The sequence below is a fragment of the Bos javanicus genome, chromosome 7 (assembly GCF_032452875.1).
Source record: "Bos javanicus breed banteng chromosome 7, ARS-OSU_banteng_1.0, whole genome shotgun sequence".
Classification (NCBI taxonomy): Eukaryota; Metazoa; Chordata; class Mammalia; order Artiodactyla; family Bovidae; genus Bos; species Bos javanicus.
The window spans coordinates 61849147-61866118 of record NC_083874.1 but is presented as its reverse complement, the minus strand read 5'-3'; the positions used below and the strand labels follow the sequence as shown (position 1 = coordinate 61866118).

Here is a 16972-nt window from a genome sequence, read left to right as displayed (position 1 = left end):
TCAGAGTCTGCTGTGCTGCAGGCAGTGGGCACTGCCAGCTTCCACTTGTCCATTCAATAGTATTTTCTTTTTTTAAAAAATTATGAAAGTATGATAACACATTTACAGGAGACTAGGAAAATACAAAACAAGGTTACATATAATTCTACTATATTCAGTAGTATTTTCGGAGTCCTGGATGGATGCCAGGCTCACCTCAGGAAGGAACCATGCAGCTACCCTCAAGGGGCTCCCTGGGGCAAGAGCCCTAGGAATTCAGGGACGGAGATCTCAGTTCTGCAGTTGCCAGCGGGGTCAATGGGTGACCTTTCTGTGCCTGTTTTCTTACCTTTAAAATGGGGATACAAAGCTGTCTTGAGAATTGGCCAGGATAGTAAATATAAAAACACTTTGTTAATTGTAAATTGTCATCCGTGTCATTATTGAGGTAGGTCCAAAGTAGCAAGGAGCAATGATCACCTTGGGATTTTCCCAGTGAGAGCAGGCAAGATGGTCTCTGCCCAGGTTCTGCCCTGTTGTTCCAGGGCCATCATCCCAGGACCACCTCCCATCTCCCCAGACTCATGGAAGGAACTCTGAGAACTCTCCGTGCCAAGGCCATTCTTAAGGGGGTGGCATCTGGGCTTTTCCTCTTTCTCTGCTTCTCACACATGTTTTCTCATTTCTCCAGGAAAAGACACAGCTGTCCCAGCAACTCCTGCTGACCCGGCACACCCAAGCGACAAGCCAGAGCCAGTCCCCAAACCTCCATCCAGTGTAAGTTGCATTTGGAGTCATGACAGAAAGTTGCATAGATCTCAAGTTCCCGTTGGCAGAATAGGAAGAGAGATGTTTGGGGTCAGGATACCTCCGACTTATTGACGAGTTGATTTCAGTCTCTCTGGGGCCTTGGTTTCCTCATTTGCAAATGAAGGTCAGAGTTCAGTCTGACCAGGAAAACCCTGATATGCACAAGGAGTTCCTCCCATCTGCCTGGTTGTGTAATGTTAAGCACGTATCGACTGCACAGTGCTCGGAAAGTAGGCAGATGTGACAGGTAGCTCACCTTCTCAACAGGGGCTCCAAAACTGTCTTCTGCAGATTTGCCTTGAGAAGGTCGACTTGGTATCCTAGGACTGGAAGGCACTCAGGTGGTCATATCATTTAGAGTCTCCATCCCACAGAGGAGATTCAAAGAGAGAAGAATGTTTTCCTAGGTCATATAGGACAGCTGAGGAAGAGTAGAAGGGAAAGGGAAACTTTCTGGGGCAGTGCCGAGGCCCAGAAAGTTGGAGGCTGGGGGCTCAGCAGAAGCTGAGCACAGAGATCCCTCGATCCCTGCCCTTTCCTGGGACAAGGGAAGGCTGAATTAACCTTTGTTCAACCAGGTTTAGCAGCAGTCCCAGAGCCAGCTGTTGGTCCAGCAGCCCATCGGTTGGTTGCACAACCAGTATCTGCTACTTGGAGTGGCTGGGAGACATGGCAAAGTCTGGAGTCCTGGTTCACCCTAGATTTGCATGTGTCCTGCAAAAGTCTCTCTAAGTTTGCCAGTTTCTCATAAGACTTACCTCCCCTGGGATCTCTGGAACTGGGTTGGCAAGGCGGGCACAGGACTGCTGTGGCCGTGGCCACGCTGACTGCTGCCTGTGTTTCCCAGATGACCAGTCGGAGACTCCCGGGTCTGGGACATGGCTCAGGTGCCATCACAGGGATGTTGGATTTGTGGTCCTTGAAATGCAGTCCTACTTTTGCATTTATTGGTGGGAGGCCCTCAGTTTTCTCCTCTGTCCAATGGGGATATAAACTTCTGACCACTCTCGCAGGTTGCTTGGAGAAAAAATGGAGTTCATGAAAGAATTTTATTTTTATTCTTTTTTTGGCTGTGCTGCACAGCATGTGGGATGTTAGTTCCCAAGAACCTGTCCCCCCTGCACAGAGTCCTGACCACTGGACCACCAGGGAAGTCATGAAAACACTTTATAAGTGCATGGCCATTTAAAAAAGATAAGATCCTAAAATGCTAAGTACTTTGAAGGTCAGCTAGCCCAGTATCCCTGTTTTACACATGAGGAAACTGGCCATGGAGGATGTGACCTCAAGTCACACAGTGGGCTGCCCAGCAGACTTGCTGGGATTTATTCCTGCTTCGTGGTTTGTAAGCTCAGCCTGGGCTGGCTCCTCCCACAAGGAGGAGCTGCCCAGAGGACTTGGATGTGAGAAGGGATTTTTGTCCCTCCATTCTCTGCCCCCTCCATAGTCTCAGCTATAAGGTCCATAGAGGAGGGGCGAGGGGTTTTCTCCCAGGCGTCCCCTGACTCCCTTTTTCTATACAGAACACCTCCTCTGAATTTGAAGTGGTCCCCGCCGAGGGGCCTTCTTCACCGGAGAGCAGCGGCCACACCAGAAATACAATGGTGAGTGGATGGCAGGTCCCTGGGAACATCCTGCATCTCCTCTCTGTTTCAGTCACCTGGCCCCGGGTGAGAGGCACAGGACACGCTCACATCCCCTGGGCAACTCGGAGTCACTTGGGATAGGCTCGAGCGGCCAGCGCCGGGGGGTGTTTCTCGCTCACATATGCAAATACGTGACTGGTGACTTCCCCGTGGGCCACACGAGTACCAACCATTGTGAAAGTCCAGGCACGTTGCCAACCCTGCTGCCTCCGCCAAGCGCCCAGCACCTCTGCACACTATGACTCAGCCTTTGGGCCTGTAGGCTTGTAGCCCGGGTAGAGTAGAAAGGGTCAGAGGAACCCAGAGCAGCTTGAGGCAGGTGATTGGCAATTTGTGCAGGCTCTTGGGTCCCCCCAGGCTCCCCTTTGGGGCATGTAGGTAGGAGGTTAAACCTTGTGCTCACACACACACAAGCATACACAGTCCACCAGCTCTGAGGTGTCTACCTGGTCCCCACTTTACCCTACTTTGCTGCCTTTATTCCAACTATGTCGCCCTGCTCTCTCTCAAAATGGCAGACTTACTGGAGAACCATTGAGAAAGGCATGGAACATTCTTTAGAAATCTTCCACTTCTCACCCTCTCCTCCTTCTCCCTCCCTCCTCCCTTGGAGATATTTTGATTGTTATACAGGCAGCAGGTCGTCTAACCCTTCACTGATGCCTTGGTTTCCGCTGCCTTATTTTGGGTACGAATGTTGCTCTTTAAAGTGAAAGGCTTTGGGAAGTGGGAACTGGGGAGCGGAGGGAAGTGAGGCAGAAACTACGGTTCCCATTACAAACCTTGGAGAACAATGTGACTCTTTAAGCTGTGAACAGTTGATTAAAATGTTAAAATTTCAAGTTAAATGCCGGAAAATACATTAACATATAAAAATTAAAAATATTGAATTAGCAAGGCAAGATACAAAAAGGTTGCTCTTTGGTTCACTGATTGTCTCTTGTATGTGTCAGTCCCCGGGGTGAGGTCTCCATCAGGCCCACACAGCTTACACTAGCGAGGCTTTGGGGACACAGGGCAGCTCTGGGTATCGGGAAGGTTCTGTGTTTCATCCTCTGGGAATGTCAGCCCCTGGTCCTGTTGTGTCCCTGAGGGTTCTGAGAAGCTGGCCAAGGAGGCACGATTCCCCTGCCCCTACCCCGCCCCCTACCGCCTGCTCTGGAAGCATTTCACTCTATGACCCTGAACTTCATCTCCTCAGTAGGTTCGTCCTTCGCCCCACCGTGAGCTTAGTCTGTGCTGAGCAAAGACAAGACAGCCTCCCTGTCCTCTGGGAGCTTGCAGGCTAGTCGGAGAGGTCTGAGAGATGACACAGGTCACCAGCTTTAAAAAGAGTACCATTGGCCGCCTCAGACCCTGTGTGGAAAGAGGCAGTGCGGGAATGAAGGCAGAATTGAAGCAGCAGCAGCACCTGTTAGAGTGAGGTGCTGACAGTACGAGGGAGCCATTCACTGGACACCGTGCTGTGACCCTCAGGGCATTTCCACTGCTGCAGAGTTCAGACGAGGGAAGTCGCTGCAGATGGAGTATCAGGGAGCCCACGGTCTGGCCCTGGCTCTGCCAGTGACTCATGTGCAGCCTTCTTTGGGCAGCCTTCTTCTCCCCACACTTTGGTTTCTAGACCCGAACCTTGAGGCTTCATGTAGCTCTGACGTCCTGTGACTCGCATCAGTGTGATGGAGGGCCTGCTAGAGCCGCTTACAGCAGGCAGGGCCAGGAAGGATGAACAGAGGGGACACCAGGGGAATGAAGGCTGAGGAGATGTGGGGCCTGGGGGCTCAGGCAGGGGAGGGTGGGCACTCAGGTGCCTGGCTGGGGATCTGGGGGCTTAAGACAGTCAGCTGTCAGGTACCCCTGTGGATCCTTGGACATGGTGTTGGCATAGCTAAGGCAGTCTGTGTTCTAGACAGAGGAGAGAGAGAGAGTGACCGGTTCTGAGACTGGACTATCTTGCCCATAGTTTCCTTCCTATCTTAATTCTCTCCTAGACTGGGTATCTTTGAACTATATAGAGCTATGATTCTCTCTTTTTTAAATTAATTAATAATTTTTGGCTGTGCTGGGTCTTTGTCGCTGCGCACGGGCTTTTCTAGTTGTGGTTAGCAGGAACTAAGCGCTTGTTGTGGTGCTAAGCGCTTGTTGTGGTGCACAGACTTCTTATTGCTGTAGCTTCTCGTTGCACAGCATGGGCTGTCAGCATGCAGTCTTCAATAGATGCGGCTAATGGGGTCTAGAGTATGGGCTCAGATGGATTTAGTTGCCCTGCAACGTGTGGGGTCTTCCCAGACCAGGGACCAAACCTGAGTCCTGTGTATTGGCAGATGGGCTCTTAACCACTGGACCACCAGGGAGGTTCTAGAGCTATGCTTCTTAGTGTGTTTTGAGTCTCGGGTCCCTTGAGAAGTTGGTGAATGCTTGGACCATTGCCCAGAAGACGCTGGTACAGACATGACGGACAGTCTCGATGTCTGCTGGCCGAGCCTTGCTGAGTGGAAGCAGCAGTGCTGTAGACAGAGGGATATTGTTCCCTGGGCTTGCTGCTTTCATGTGTCAGTCAGTTCACCTCCAGGGGACCCTGTAGGGCGGAAGGGGAGAAAGGGTGGGTGTGCGTGCAGGAGATGAGGATTCTGAGGCCCCATAAACACGTGACTGACCCAGAGGCCCTTGGCGAGGCCAGAGTGTGGGAGGAACGCGGCTCCATTACTGGTGAGACAGCCAGTGGCCCGGGAGTCCTGGGGCCTGCCCTGTGAGTCAGCCCCAGACAGGGAACCTGGGTAACTGGAGAATTTCCCCAGGCTGAGCTGGGATCAGAGGGGGAAACTGAGTCATGAGGAATGGGGAAGCAGAGGGAGAAAGGCTGGAGAGGCCTGCTCAGACCGTGGTGAAGAGCGGTCCGCCCCCACCCTCCACCCCCAGGAGCTGGGCCCCCTGCCCCAGGAGGACAGCACCCTGATGCTGCACCTGCAGCGCCTGGAGACCACCCTGAGCGTGTGCGCCGAGGAGCCCGACCACAGCCAGCTCTTCACGCACCTGGGCCGCATGGCCCTCGAGTTCAACCGGCTGGCCTCCAAGGTGCACAAGAACGAGCAGCGCACCTCCATCCTGCAGGTGAGGCCGGGCCCGGGGCGGGCGGCCCGGGATTGGCCGTGTGGTCCCCCTCTGCTTCCTCCAGCTCTCCTGGGGCATCCAGGGGACCACAGGGACTTCCGAGGGCATGGCTGGGGACCCGTCTCGGGCTTCTTGTTCAAGGTGGTGAGCGGGGTAAGGAACTTGTGTGAGGGGACGAGGAAGGAAATTGGGAAATGGTGGGGTGGGTGATGCACATTTCATGGTGGGGGTGACTGTGGAGGCAGTGGATGCGGCAGGTTGGCAGCATCCTTGCTTTTGTTCTTCACATACAGGTGTGGACAGGGAGGGGACAGGCCCCTTGTATGTTACTGCCCTGCCCCCTGAAGCAGGAGCATCATTATCCCCACCTCACAGGGGGGGCTGTAGCCCTTGAGAGGTGATTTTTTTTTTTTTTTTTGCCTAAGATCCCCCAGTTAGTAGATGGTACAGCTAGAATTTGAACCTCTATGTCTTATTCCAAAGTCCATGCTCTTAACTACCGTCCCAGCCTGCCTCCCCAGTGGAGGAGGCTTCCCCTTCATAACCTTCCCTGTGCTGTGAGAATGAAGTTATATTTCCTTCCTAGGCCAGGTGTACAGCAGAGTGATTGTCACACACACAGACCCACACACATATTCTTTTTCAGATTTTTTTTTGGCCATGCTGTGCGGCATGCAGGATCTTAGTTCCCCGACCAGTGATCGAACCCATGCCCCTGCTCTGGAAGCACAGAGTCTTACTCACTGGGCCTCCAGGAAGCCCCATCCCTTATTTTCCTGTCAGGTTCCTGTTTGTTTCCTTCTTAGCTCTTAGCATAGTTTGTAATAGTTTTATTAAGTGGTTTCTTTGTATTTGTTTTCCCTATGCTCCCTGCTAGAATGTAGGCCTCACAAAAGGGGCAGCGCCTTGGATATGTCCACCACTGCTCCTGTCTGGCACTTCCTGGTGCGGGATGTGCATTTGGTAAATGAATGAATGAACGAACAGATGGACTCACACATGAGCTCTCTTAGCCACTTTGAGGGAAGATAGTGACCTTCATGATGACCTCTCTCGATCTGCTTTGTGCCCAGGGTATTTGCCTCTTGCCCAGAAGGATAGCACGTGAGGCCTCGTCCTGACCTCTTAGTGCCCAAAGCAGGATGTTCTGTTCCCTGGAGGCCCCACCCAGGGCCGTGGCATCCTGTGTATTTTCCCAGCCTGTGGGTGGAGGTAGATTAATCAGGTCCCTCCTCATTCTTTCATTGATTCGTTTCTTGGTTCCCTCAGCATTTCCAAGGCCAGGCATGGCATGAGGCCTCTGCTGGGCATTGCAGTCAGACATAATGGTTTTCTGCTCCTTCACGTCTGATCACCGTCGAGTTCCAGGCTGTCACAGGGGCTGGATTTGGCTGTGGAAACAAGCAGCTCTGAAATCTCCCTGCATACTATAAACATTTTCCTCCTGTTCTGTGTGGCAGGGGCTTGTTTCTGCTTTGTAAGCTGAATTGTGTAGCTTTGGGAAAGCTGTGAGGCTCCACTGAGGTGGTGAGTGGCAGAGCACCCCACTGTGTATGGGTCACAGGTTAGGTGCTCACTAGATATCTGTTGAAAGATTGAGTCGTTTCATCCTGACCTGGTGTGTCACCGTTACTCGTTAGCCACTCCCTTCCTTCCATCTGTGAGGCCCTGAATCTGGCTGCCTGTCTTCCACGTCCCCCACCTCACAGCACTTCAAACACGCATCCTCAAAGGTTATCGAGGGCCTGGCAGCTGACGAGGCTGTTGTGTTCTCCCAGTCTTGTAGGTCCTCATAGCAGCCCTGTAAGGGAGGCAGGAGAGGTGCAGTTTCTCCACTTTGTAAGGGAAGGAAATGTGCCTCAAAAGTGAGGGAATCCTGAGCCACACTGGAAATTGGTGAGGTCTTGACCCGATACCCTGTCTTCCCACTTGCCAGCTGACAACCTCACAACCGGCCCCCCTCTGATGCCTCATTCATTCTCCAAATCGCCTAAGCTCTAGGTCTCTTAGGACTCAGATCTTCACGGTCCTTCATTAATTTGGCAGTTCAGTCATTCGGTTGTATGTTCCTTCAGCGGGATTGAGTGTTGAGCTGAGCTGGACCCTGGGCTAGGTGGGGGTCCTGCAGGGGACAAGAGAGTGGTGAGGGGACCCCAGCCTTCTGGAAGCTTGTGGACTAGTAGGGGTGGGGTGGGTGGACACAAAGAAAGTAGTGACACTGATGATTCTGTGGCTGTAATTGTCACAGGTACCAGGAGGGTGAGGGCAGGAGACTGTGGGCAAGGATAACGGAGGTGACCTGGCTTACCTGAGATGTGGGAGTCAAGGAGGACTTCTCGGAGGAGGTTTGACATCTAGGCCAAGGCCGGAAGCAGGAGTAGAAGTCAGCCAGGGGACAGCTGGTGTGGAAGAGCATTTTAGGCTGTGGGAACAGAGGGGGAGGGATGACCTTGGAGGACCAGAAGGCCTTGTGGCTGACTCTTGGTCAGGCCTCCTCATGGCTGGCTCCTGAGGGAGCTGATGCCAAGAGGAGCCTGGGTGGGACTTTGGCTTGACTCCTGCTGTCCCAAGAGGAATTGGGTGAGGCCATGCAATGGGGATATCGTGTTGGGACGTGGTGTGGTTATAGTGCCTCCCCCGACCTCCAGCATCATTCTGCATTTGGGGTGCACTCCTTCCCTTACTTTGCCCCCATCTCCCTCTCTCTGCCTTGCAGACGCTCTGTGAGCAGCTTCGGAAAGAGAATGAGGCCCTGAAGTCCAAGCTGGATAAGGGCCTGGAACAGCGGGATCAGGCTGCTGAGAGGCTGCGGTAAGTCCAGGCTCCACAGAGAAGGTGTGAGGAGCTGGGTGGGAGAGGCGGGCAGTGGTGTGTGGAACTGATTTCTGGGTTGAGAGCGCTGAGTCCTGTGCCCAGCTCTGCTTTGGATGTCAGGTGTCTTGGTCCTCCTCGTCAAGTATTTCCTCTCTGGTCCATTTAATACCGTGAGGAGTGTTTGTGTATAAAGTGCCTTCAGAGCTTCAGAAGGTCTGGACGAAAGTGCACTCCTACCTTGGGAACCTGCCTGTTAGCAACAGCTTGCTGGCTGTTGGAGACGGAGCTCTGGACTCTGCTGCCCTCTGCTGGTCACCATCCTGTCCTGCTCTGTTTCCTGAGAACTGTCAGGGAATGCTCTTCTGGGCTGGCTCCTGGTCTCAGACTTAGTTGTGCGTCAGAATCACCAAGGGTCAGGAAAGGCATTGCAAGTTTGCACTCTCCACCCTCTCTCCTGTGCTGAGATTCTGATTCAGTGGGTCTGGGGCGAGACCTCGGTGTCTGCATTTTCCAGTGGGCCCATAAGCACATCTTCTGTAGTTGGAGTATATAAGTGGGTCAAGGATCACCCCAGAGAAACACTGGTCTTGACCATCAGAGCTCAGCCCTTTGAGATCATGTGGGCCAAACCCCTCACCCTGCAGAGGGAAACTGAGGCTATTTTCACATGAAACCCAGCTGGCAAACAGAATACGAAGAAATCCATATTTCAGTCATGCATGAATCCACATCACCGTTTGTCTTGTATCTTTTATCACCTACTTTATTATTTACTTAATAATTTAATTTGCATCATGTTTTTACTGAAGATTATTATAAAGAAAACTTACACTAGAGTAACTGGAAAACAACATTACTTGGAATAAATAGAAGATGCCTCCAACAATAAATACAACAAAAATGGAAAGACGATTAATTCTGGTGAATTGCCCACTAAAGGCTCTGAACCTTGAAGGCTGCTCTTTCTCAGTCAACACGGGACATTTGCAAGCGCTGGAGAGGCGCTCAGGACCTGAGCACCAAACTGAGACTTACCCTGTGCAGGATGTCTGAGGATAATTGGAAAGGGTGGAAGTTTCTCAGGGAGTGTGATCCAGAATTATTTCTTTATTTGGCCACACCATGCAGCATGCAGGATCTTAAGTTCCCTGACCAGGGATCAAGCCCACACCCCGCAGTGGAAGCCTGGAGTCTTAACCACTGGACCACCAGGATGTCCCAGTCCAGGGTTATTTAATGCAGTGTGGGTGTATCCTGAAGATCTCACGTATACAGACATCCCATAGTTGGGGATGGATTGTTGGTGACGATCAGAGAATTCCAGAGAGGTCCTGCAGAGTGGCGTGAGGATGCCATTTGTAGTTCCACCTGAGGGCAGGTCTCAAGGACTCTCCTTACTCCCCAGGACTCAGCTTCAATTCAGACAAGTGAGATGTCTGAGACGCCCTGTCTCCTTTACCTGGGGCCGGCAGTATGACCTCTCTGTTTGCCTCCAACCCAGGGAGGAAAACCTGGAACTTAGGAAGTTGTTGATGAGCAGCAGTAAAGACGGTGCCTCCGGGCGGCCAGGCTCACCAAAGATGGAAGGCGCAGGCAAGAAGGGGGCGGCGGCACCGCAGCAGGTATGTGGTCAGAAACTCCTTCCCCAGAGCCTGATGGCCAGTGCCCAGCCTCCGGGGCAGCGAGCCAGTCCCACTGCTGGAAGGTTCTAGTTGTTAGACAGCATTTCCTTGGCTTGTTCTGACAGTCCACCTCCCTGGAGCTTCCACTTCTCAGCCCATATTCTGCTGCCAGCCACAGGGAGCGTCCCATTCCCTGGAACATACGCTTGGCCTGTGGGCTGTGACTGTGGTTCTGTGGGGTCCCCATACCTTCTCCAGGCTGAATAGCTGCAACTCCTTCAGTCATTTGTGCTGTCTGGGCATCTCCCCTAAACTCATTCCAGTTTGTCAGTCTCTCTTATAGGGTGGCTCCCAGAATCAGTTTAATGTCTCAGATACTCCTAGTGGAATTAGGAGGTTAGGTTGAGAGAGCCCCTGAGGGGACTGTGTTAAGCTCCTGTGGTCGTGCTCCGGGAGCCTCTGACATGCAGAGAAGAGGGTGTGGGCTGACTCAGCAAGGCCTTCGAATACCCTGGGCCCACTTGCCTCCTCCCCACTGCTGCTCCCAGTGCTGGGTCACATCCAGTTCCTGCATGGGAGCTGGCTGGCCCCTCGCCTGGTCTGTGTCTTCCTGCAGAGCTGAGTAGCAGCTTTTTACTGACATATTTTTCTTCTCTAATGAGGTTTAATGGCTGCACAGCCATCAGTGTCTTTAACAATCCCCACACTTGTGAAATAGCAATAATTATCCTAATAACTTAATTCCTTATTACTATGTGACAAGGTAGAATTAACCCAGGATTTGCAAATTCATTATCTGGTTTGGACTTCCTCTCTACATGTCAGGGAGGCAAGGCAGGGACTCTTAATCCATGAGACTGCCATGGCTGTTTATGGCAGGAGGTTTGGAGAGGCCGTGTGACATCACACTGTCCAGATTCCTGTATCCACCTGCTGCTATCAGGCAGACGTGGGGTGACAGGATGACATGCTGATGAATGGCCTTCTGATTCACAGCTCATGAAGCCCCTCTCTTCTTCTGCTTATGCCTCACATCAGGGCCTGCCTTGTCTGTCCTCCTGTGGGAGTGCCTTGTGGATTCTCCTGATCTCCTCTGGATTCACAGTGGTGTATAGGCAGCCCTCTTCACTTTTCCAAAGCCCTTGACATCACTGGTGTCTAGGAAGGCCAGATGCTCTTACTGCCTTGCCAGGGAGGAAGGTGCCATAAGAGGCTTGCATAGCAGGTGTTGGTGAAGCCTGTGCCTTGCAGTTACATGTGGGTTAAATGCAGGTTCAACCCACCTCTTGTCAGCGCTGCCACCTTGGACAGGTTACATGAACTTTCTGATCTCGGTTTCCTCCTCTGTGAGATGGAGATAATAACACCTACCTCAGAGGATGATTGGAGAGTTCAGTGATGTGATGCCTGTGAAGTAGATTTAGCACTTGGCAAGTGGTAAACTGAACACTGACGGTCACTTTTAGTGACAGATTTGGTCTCTCTTCTCTGTGGACAGGGGCTTCCCTGGTGGCTCAGCTAGTAAAGAATCCACCTCCAATGCCAGAGACCTGGGTTTGACCCCTGGGTTGGGGAGATCCCCTGGAGAAGGGGACCCACACAGTATTCTGGCCTGGAGTCCAGTCCATGATGTCACAGAGTCGGACACGACAGAGCGACTTTCATTCACACTCACTCATTCTCTGTGTAGCTTAAGGGTGCATCTCCAGGAGCACCCCCCTCTTCTTCCTTCCCCAGTAATGTTAAGCACAGCTCCCCTCCAGGAGGCATCAGGCTTCTAGGGGCAGGCCCATCTCTCACTTTTCTTAAAGCAGGTGGCGTCCCTGGAGAACTCCCCTAGCCCTCTCCCCTTCCTTCTGGGTTCTGTGGTGTACTTATAGACCTTAGCCTGCAGGAGCGCTTGAGCCTCACCAGTTCATTCGGGACAACCCTGCCAAGTCACAGGGGAGTGTGTGTGTGTGTGTGTGTGTGCGTGTGTGTGTGATGGGGGGGCAGTGGGAGGGTAAGGAGTGGAGAGAATGTGGACAGTGACTCCAGGACAAATGCTGTCAGGCCTACAGGATGTCAAAGGTTGGGGCCTGTCCTGTTTGATCTTGTACTGAGAGTGTGGACCTTGGCCTACATCATGCAGGGCCTTAGAGGTAGAACTGCTGTTCAGTTTCTTTCCTTTTCTTTTTTTTGGTGTTCAATTTCTGAATTGATGACATCCTCCTGCTGTTTCACCTCAACGCTTCATATTTTTAAAAAGTTTTTTTTTAAACTTTTTATTTTGGTGTAACTGTAGATGTGCAGAAGAGTAGCAGAATAGTGCAGAGTGTGCCCATCTCCCGATTGCCTTGACATCTTATGTACCCATGGTTCAGTGATCAACACCAGGAAATGACCATTGCCACGATACTATTAGCTAAACTGCAGACTTGGTTCAGATTTCACCTGTTTCTCATTCGTGCCCTTTTTCTGTACTAGGATCAAATCCAGGATCTCACATTGTATTTAGTTGTACCAACTCTTTAGTCTCCTCTGCCTGTGACAGCTCCAGTGGTTCTTGTCTTTCATGAGCTTGAGGCTTTCAGCTATTTTGTAGAATGTCCCTCAATTTGGGCTCCTCTGGTGTTTTCTTATAATTAGACTGATGTTGTGGATTTGGACAAGAAGACCACAGGAGTGACATCTTGTAACACGTCAAGGGTACGTGACGTCAGTATGTCCATTTACACCCAGTCTTGACCATTTGGCTAAGGGTCTGTCTGTCAGGTTTCTCCATAATAAAGGGACTAATTTTTCTTTTGTAATTAATATTTATTTTCCAGGGTATACTTGAGACTGCGAATGCGCTGTTTCTCTTTATACTTATTTTAGTAAACACTGGCAGATCTTGACTGCCGTGATTATCACTACAGCCTTCTTATGGTGATTTTGGATTTCCCTCATTCCTTCTCTGTTTACTAATTGGAATTCTTCTTGTCCCTTCTCCCCCATTTATTTTTTTATTCATCTGTTTCTATTAATGTGGACTCAAGGATATTTTATCCTTTGGCTTATAACCCAACACCGCCGTGATTTATTTTCTTGTTCAAATTCTTCCTGCTTTGGTCATAGGAAGTTCTTCCAAGTTGTCTCCTATGCCCATTTGACATGCCTTTCTTCTGATGATGATGATTGAACACTTCCTTACTTTCTATAGTGTCACAAGTTGCTCCATACTCACCTTATATTTTCTCTGCCCCAGCCATGACGTTAACCACTTCTCCAAGGAGCCCTGTTTCTTTTTGTTGGAGAATGCTATTTAGAAACCAAGATCTGTGCTCATTGTTACCTGAGTGACACTGCTTTAGGCCCTCAGAGGCCAGAGCAAGGAAATACATGTACTGATCACACATGCACACATGTCATTACTTGTATATTTTTAAATAAAACATTTTAAAAATAAACACTTTATAAAGTATTTTTAAAAATAGTTAACTCTTGCCTTCAGAGGACTTTTGGCTGATGCATGGAGGAGGGGAGGGCAGCTGGCAGTGCCATAGAGATAGAGCCTGAACAGGGAAAGAAGTGTCTGTGGGGAGGGGGGTGGGGGTAAAAAGGGCCTCGGAGCCACTGAGGATTGGGGAAGGGGAATAATGGTCTGTGTGGATGTAAGAGGCTCAGTTATGGCTGGGACTGGTGGGTGAGAGGGTAGAGGGGCAGGAGACAGGAGGCTGGGTCTCAGGGGTGAGTAGCCTTGGAGGAGCACTGAGTGGGCGAGAGAATTGCTGTGTGAGGCTCTGCTGCAGGCCCCTCTGTGTTCCTCCTCAGGCTGGTGTGACGACAAGTAAAATCCCAGAGGTGGGGGCCCTGGGTGCGGCTGAGAAGAAGGTGAGGATGCTGGAGCAGCAGCGCACAGAGGTAAGTGGCTGGAGGGGGTGGTGGGGGTCAGGGAAGATCCTTTCCCCCTTCCGGGGCCAGCAGGACAAAGGCCCTTCCTGGCCCCTGGCTCTGACTGGTCTCTGTGATGAGCTGTCATGGTGACCACTGAACCATCTGCCCAAGGATGAGACATGCTGCCTTGCCCTGGGCTCTTGTCTCCTGATCAGTCCCCCTGCCCATAGGAGTCGCTCTGAGGACATGGCATTCAGGGCATGGCCTATCATTGTTGAAGGGGGCTTAGTTTAGAAAGGCTCCCATGGTGAACCTTGAGTGGTGGCGAGAGGTTGTGATAGGAGGCAAGTGCAGCATCAGGAATGGGGAGCCTGTCACCTGTCACCATGCAGCTGGTTCAGGAAGGGTCTGTCACAGAAGGAGAGACCCCTTACCTGCTTGTAGCACTGCTCCCCATCAGCCGAGAGTCTCCAGAAATGGAGGCTCTTCCTTGTGTCTCATGCGTGTTCTGCCCTGATGTCTCTGGACCAGAGGTGGGAGCCTGATCTTCTCCGTTGACTGAGCCTCTCCTTTCCACGCAGTTCAGGCCCTTGTCTCAATCCCTGGGCCTCTCTGCCCTCCCTTGTCCTCCAGCACATTTGAAAGTTAGGCTCCACTGGTCTTTTGTTTAGGCACATATTCATTTTAGTTTTCTTTCTGTATTGCTGTAAGATATATATATTTTTTATTACAAAGATAATATAAAAAAATACTCATCATGAAAAGATGGAGTGTCTCACCTCCTGGAAATGACCACAGTTGATAACAGTTCTTTGCATATTCCTGAATTTTGTCTGTGTACTTACTGATGTATGATGTTTTTAAAAATGATATCAAAATACCACATTGCAGATTGCTTTTTTCCTTTCTTAAAATTAGCTGTATCTTTGAGGGTATTTATTATATTTATATGTAAAAGTATACTCTGTGATTCTCTAATTCTGAGTACTTTTTATCATATTTTAATGTTTTTGGAATTGGAAAGGATGCCCTTTCCATTGTTTTATTAATTTAATGATGGATTGTTTTCCTTCACTGAAGAATTGTTGATATATCAAAATTATGGCAAGTAATTAGTGTCATCTCAGAACATAGGCAATGTATCAGGCACCCAGCTTTCTGAGTAGCTGTGCTGTGCTCCATTTTCTGTTTAATTCTACCATTTCCTTAGCCTACTTTCCATGCTCAGGTTTGCCTCGATCTTTTTTTTTGCAATATAAATGCTGTTGAGATGATCACTAATACACATATTTTTTACACACTTGTGCAAGTGCTTCTCTTGGCTACCTCTTTCAGAGTGGAATTATGTGGCTAAAGAGAACTTGAAGTTAATACATAGTCCCGAATTGCCCTCTGCATGGGTGTGGGTCCCACACCCATGGTATAATTCTGGTATAATTCTATACCAGAATTATGTACTGTTTCTGTGTCTTGGTGTTAGTCTTGCTTTCCTGGTGAGGGTAAAATGTGGCAGTTGATAAAGCTGACTCACTTTGAGGAAAAGTTGTGAGAAGCACAGGATCAAGGCAGCGTGTGGACCCACCACCCACACACGCTGCACGGTGTGCCTGCAAAGCTGGTGGTGGTGGCGTTGGCTCTCTTTGGTCCTCCTCTGCTAATCTCCTGATAACCCCGGTCTCTCCCCCACAGCTGCTGGAAGTGAACAAGCAATGGGACCAGCATTTCCGGTCCATGAAGCAGCAGTACGAGCAGAAGGTATTGTGAGGGTGATGGGAACTCCAGGCCGCACCCCTGCTTCTCCACTGGTCTCTCAGGGCATCCTCAGCGCCACGCATGCTGCTGCCTCGCCACAGCCTTGGTCTGTATGTGTCCACCCTGGCCCTCATACCCTCCCTCTCTCCTGCCTCTGCTCCCAGATCACGGAGTTGCGACAGAAGCTGGCGGACCTGCAGAAGCAGGTGACTGACCTGGAGGCTGAGCGGGAGCAGAAGCAGCGTGACTTTGACCGCAAGCTGCTCCTGGCCAAGTCCAAGATAGAAATGGAGGAGGCAAGTATGACTGTGGGTCTCGCAAACTCAGCTCCAGAGGCCTGCTCTCCTCCCCATCAGCCAGGAGCTGGGGTGGGGGTTGGGAGACCCAGTTCCCTCTCTGACTCTGGTACTCAAGGACTGTGTGGCCTAAGGCAAAAGCGCTTTCCTGAGCTCTGCCTCAGTTTCCCATCTGAAAATTGAGATTGGATTAGGTATGTTTTTCATTTTTTTCTTTTTTCATACGGAGAGCTTTTTGTTAAAGTCTCATGGTCTAGGGAACTGTACAGGGAAGCACAAAACGTGAAAAGATTCCCCAGGCCTGCTAGTACACTCGATGGGGGTGGGTGCCGTGGAACCTGCACAGTGGTGATGGCTGTTGTCGGGGAGGGGCTCCAGCATTAGAGCTTCCTTTAGTCCTTCATCCGGTCACTATTCAACAGCGATGCGCCAGGCGCAGCTGGGTAAACAGAGTCAGCAGTGAACGGCCAACCCCGCCCCTGGGGGAAGAGACATAGAACATCTAATTACAGAAGTGAATGAGTAAACGTGTGTTAAGTACAACACAGAAGGTACAGGGAGAGAACATGAAGGGAGATCAGGTTCATTCGGGGGGTGTGTGCTGGGGAGCAGAAACAGTCCCCTGAAGAAGGAGCATCTGACCCGTGTGTGTGTGACTGACACCAGCCAAGGCCTTGATCCTAGGGCATCTTCAAGAGGAAAGGCCATTTGACACCCAGGCTCCTTGGAGATTTTGTATCACCATGTTTTCAACTTCATGAGAACTAGGCAGAGGCTGCTTTTGCCTGACTTAGAAATGGCCATTTCCAACATGGTTTGCATTTCAGAGTTCTCTCCCATCAGCAGGGGCCTTCTCCAAGCAGTCAGCCTGCCCTGGTGACCGCCCTGTCCCTGGGGATGTGTGTTATGGGGGACACTGCCAGTCTTTTCTCATGAGAGCACAGTCACAGCTGGGGCAGTCGGCCTGGCCCTGGCTCCCGTCAGCGGGTGGGCTAAGTTCCTGGCATCTGACGCTCTTCCTGGTCAGCTGGGGGAAAGGTGGAATTTTCAGAACAAAGCTTCTGTGGCCCTGTGGATAGGGACACGG

At 50.9% G+C, this 16972-nt stretch overlaps 1 protein-coding gene across 11 annotated transcripts in view; it reads left to right on the top strand.

Moving 5' to 3' along the window:
- The window catches only part of TNIP1 (TNFAIP3 interacting protein 1), a 51581-nt gene that overhangs the window by 25253 nt on the left and 9356 nt on the right, over positions 1 to 16972 (top strand). For 7 of the 11 annotated variants that reach the window (XM_061424064.1, XM_061424065.1, XM_061424070.1 and 4 more), the window contains 9 exons: positions 671 to 756; positions 2313 to 2393; positions 5352 to 5543; positions 8260 to 8354; positions 9859 to 9979; positions 12608 to 12667; positions 13775 to 13864; positions 15527 to 15592; positions 15754 to 15885. In XM_061424064.1, the coding sequence (XP_061280048.1) occupies positions 671 to 756; positions 2313 to 2393; positions 5352 to 5543; positions 8260 to 8354; positions 9859 to 9979; positions 12608 to 12667; positions 13775 to 13864; positions 15527 to 15592; positions 15754 to 15885 (923 nt within the window). The remainder of the gene's footprint in view (positions 1 to 670; positions 757 to 2312; positions 2394 to 5351; positions 5544 to 8259; positions 8355 to 9858; positions 9980 to 12607; positions 12668 to 13774; positions 13865 to 15526; positions 15593 to 15753; positions 15886 to 16972) is intronic. The other 4 variants (XM_061424069.1, XM_061424068.1, XM_061424073.1 and 1 more) reach the window with 1 other exon arrangement.